The sequence below is a fragment of the Leuciscus leuciscus genome, assembly GCF_965113295.1.
Source record: "Leuciscus leuciscus genome assembly, contig: HAP1_SCAFFOLD_434, whole genome shotgun sequence".
In the NCBI taxonomy this organism is placed as follows: domain Eukaryota; kingdom Metazoa; phylum Chordata; class Actinopteri; order Cypriniformes; family Leuciscidae; genus Leuciscus; species Leuciscus leuciscus.
The window spans coordinates 6,242-10,000 of record NW_028118305.1 but is presented as its reverse complement, the minus strand read 5'-3'; the positions used below and the strand labels follow the sequence as shown (position 1 = coordinate 10,000).

General features: G+C 39.3%; 1 protein-coding gene across 1 annotated transcript in view; it reads right to left on the bottom strand.

Annotated features, from left to right (window-relative positions):
• Nucleotides 1–3,533, bottom strand: part of LOC309491685 (uncharacterized protein) — a 16,494-nt gene extending 12,961 nt beyond the window's left edge. The window contains exons 1-2 of the mRNA XM_082190728.1: nt 2,828–3,533; nt 1,310–1,471 (exon numbers count right to left, since the gene is read on the bottom strand). Coding sequence (XP_082046854.1) covers nt 1,310–1,462 — 153 coding nt within the window. The 5' untranslated portion in view covers nt 1,463–1,471; nt 2,828–3,533. The remainder of the gene's footprint in view (nt 1–1,309; nt 1,472–2,827) is intronic.
• Nucleotides 3,534–3,759: the final 226 nt, after the last annotated feature.

Below are 3,759 nucleotides of genomic sequence, written 5' to 3'. Positions count from 1 at the left end.
TATTGTATTACGCATCAAAGTTTACCCAACTATAACGACTTCTGCTTCTGAGACACCACTCTCACACACACGCAGTCGTGCTGCTCCACAGGTCTCACACACACACACACACACACACACACACAGACGCAGTCGTGCTGCTCCACAGGTCTCACACACACACACACACACACACACAGACGCAGTCGTGCTGCTCCACAGGTCTCACACACACAGATCAGTGTTCACGCTGTGACTCTTGCAGAACACGGATCTGTTCGACTGAGTGGCCCGACAGTGAGGTGTTTGATTATTATTACACGGCTCTGAGGAATACTTAATTCTGATTGGTCAGTCGCGCTGTAAGTTATTCCCAGATAACAGCCGCTGGGAGCAGAAACACAGGCTCATCCGGGTCACTGAAGTCAGCAGCGCTACACACCCGCTAGGAACAGGTTTTCTTCGTGGAAGTTTTGCATTTGGTGAGCTAATAAAATATAAAAACTCAGTCGAATCAATATTTTGTGCAAAGTTATTTAATTACACCATCCAGTATCGTGGACTCGCTCTCTCTCGTTTCACACAAACGCAGCGGCGGCCATTTTGTGTCTATTGTTTTGTTCACTGTTGGATTATAAGATTCAAATAAGTACGATTTTAAAACAGTTTAATCTGAAATCAATATTTCTTATCTCCATAATTATTAATGTGGTGAAATGCTGTGAAATAAGTGTTATGACTGTATACCGTATTTCTTAAATGTCCGTCTAGCTTGAACTCGCCGCTGAAACTGCTCTCGCCGCGAAGCTCTGCGTTTATAGACCTAATAAAATATTTCAACTCAGATCAATATTTCGTGTCTAATTATTTACATATGTGGCAAGTGTCCGTGTAATAAGAGGATAATGTACATCCAGCCGGTTGTTATATCAGAATAAACCCCTTCAGGTGTGTATGTGTGTGTGTGTGTGTGTGTGTGTGTGTGTGTGTGTGTGTGTGTGTGTGTGATCTCAGAATAAACCCCTTCAGGTGTGTATGTGTGTGTGTGTGTGTGTGTGTGTGTGTGTGTGTGTGTGTGATCTCAGAATAAACCCCTTCAGGCTGATGAAGACCTGATCCTGATCTCCCTGTCGGGTTTATTCTGAGATAACAACAAGCTGGATGTACATTATCCTTTATGTAAAGACCAGATAACTCTGAATGAACATTCTATTAATGTTACTGGAAGAACGTTTGTTCGTAACTTTGGCAGAACCTTGACAGAGAACGTTTCCTGCTAGCTGGGAGAGTGTGTGTGACAGCAGTGTGTGGATCAGAAGGTCTTCCTCACCACCATGTTGTTCTTGGAGACCCAGCAGTCAAGAGGGAAGTCCTGCAGCATCGGCACCAGGAACTGCAGACAGCCGTCCCAGTGGCACAGCAGGAGCATCATGCCGATCAGGTTCACGATACGCACCATTGCACTGGCCAGGTCATAGGTCATGTGGAAGATCTGCAGGAACACAAGTCAAGTCAAGTCTCCTTTATACAGCGCTTTAACAATATAGAGTGTTTCACAGTAGCTTTACAGAGATAATAGGAGATTACAGTAACAGAGATTGTTTAGGTTTTACAGCAGCTCTAGAATAAAGTTATTGTCCAGATAAAGTTAGTTTTGATTGATTCACTTCTAATTCACTAATGTTTATCAAACAGAAAACCCTTAACACGCTCCGGCCGCTCATCCGCACAACAAGTGTTTGGTGCTCGAGAACGCAAGCCTTGAAATAGCCTTGACAAATTTTGGGGAAAAAAAGTTATCTCTGCGCAAACTTCAAAAACGCGAACCTGTCAAGTCAAGTCAGGTCAATTTTTTATCTGTACAGAGGTAAAGGGAAGGGAAGGAGGTAACACACACACACACACACACACACACACACACACTCTTATCATCACTCTCATACCTAAAAGAAGATCTGCGGGAAACACACACTCTTATCATCACTCTCCTGCTTAAAAGGCTTATCGCAAACATCATGATTATTTAGGTCAATATTGAGATCATGAATATTTGACACAATTACTCACTGACTTTTGACTAGGAGTGAGAAATATAAGTTTAATTTCACAATATTGTTATATTTAATTATGTTTTTGCTGGAAATAAAGATGTTGTTACCTATGGAAGCTTGTTTCCGGCATGGAACAAAAAAATGAATAAAGAAATTGGTAATTGTGACGTTTATTTCTCTCAATTCAATGAAAAAAGTCAGAATTGTGAGATAAAAAGTTGCAATTACTGTACCTTTTTTATTTCATTCCTTGACAGAAACAAGCGTCAATAATGAACATTTCATAACTTTAGATGCCAGTAAAATATCACAATTCTTTATGTCACAGGAACACGAAATAAAAGCCAAACTAATGCAAGCAAAAAAATCTCAAGCTTAATTAAGACAAGTAATAACAAAAGAACAAAAAAGTGACGTCCGGCCGAGGAAAAAAGACATGAACATCTTGGACGACATGGGGGAAAATAAATTATCAGGAAATTTTAATTCTGAAGTGAAGTAATCCTTTAAAATGACTTGAACAGTTAAAATGGCAAACATTAAAAACCCATGCAAGAATAAACTTTATAACACTAGACAATATGAGAGCATCTCTGTGAAACAGAATGACCGTTTTATCATGATTATCTTGCGTTCAGATTCGTTGGAAGCTAAAATGGTAATTGGTCAATGTTCCCATAATACTTGCGTAATGATAAAACATAGAAAACATTCCCTTAATTTTTTCTCTATACATAAGGTCTTCATAACGTTGTTAGTTGTCAGAACATATTTTTGTTATCTGGAGAGAGCCTCACCTCCTCCCACTGGTGTATGTATCGGATGAGACGGGACAAACGCAGCAAACGCAGAAGACTCAAGATCTTGGTGAATCGAACGATCCTCAGCGCTCGAGCCGTCCGGTACACCTGCGGGAAACACAATTACACCATTACACAGCATTCAGTTACAGACTAGTTTATCCTGGATAAAGTTCAGGTTTAAAAGACTAATATTATTGATCTGACTGCACTGACACTATGAGAGAACAGAACTTGATCTGAATAATGACTCTCTCTTCTTCTGTAGAGCTGCTTCACTCCTGACTCTAAGTTTTTCTCATATTTGATGAAGTTTCATCATTGATTCTGTTATTCTCCTGTTTATTACTGTGAAGCTGCTCTGAAAAGATCTGGATTGTATAAAGCTGTTGAAATAAAGTTGACTCGACTATGGGTCACTTGTTTGTTAAAGGGATAGTTCACACAAAAATTACTGTTCTGTCATCATTTACTCGTTTCATCTCAAACTTGTGAGTTTCGTACGGAAGGTTGTTTCCGCCACAGAATAAAACATAAAAAGGTAATTGTAATGTTTATCTCACAATTCTCACAATTTAAGTTCAGGGACAGGCGTTAAGGTGGCTTAATCGTACCTATCAGACCGTTACTATTTTGTTTATTTAAACGGGGAATTATCCAAATTAACAGTAAATTATGGAGTGCAGCAAGGCTCTGTGTTCGTCCCGTTGCTATTTTTAACATATATGCTGCAACTTGGTAATATTAGGTAATATTAAACATGGAATTAGTTTCCACTGTTATGCTGATGATACTCAGTGTAGGAGCCATTTTGAGTTTAATCTAAATTGTTGTGCTATTGGAGCACTAGTATATTTTGTTAGATTTAGGGTCCTTTATTTTGTAGGGACTTTTAGTTTGACGGTCGGTGAGAATGTTTGTAGATAAAG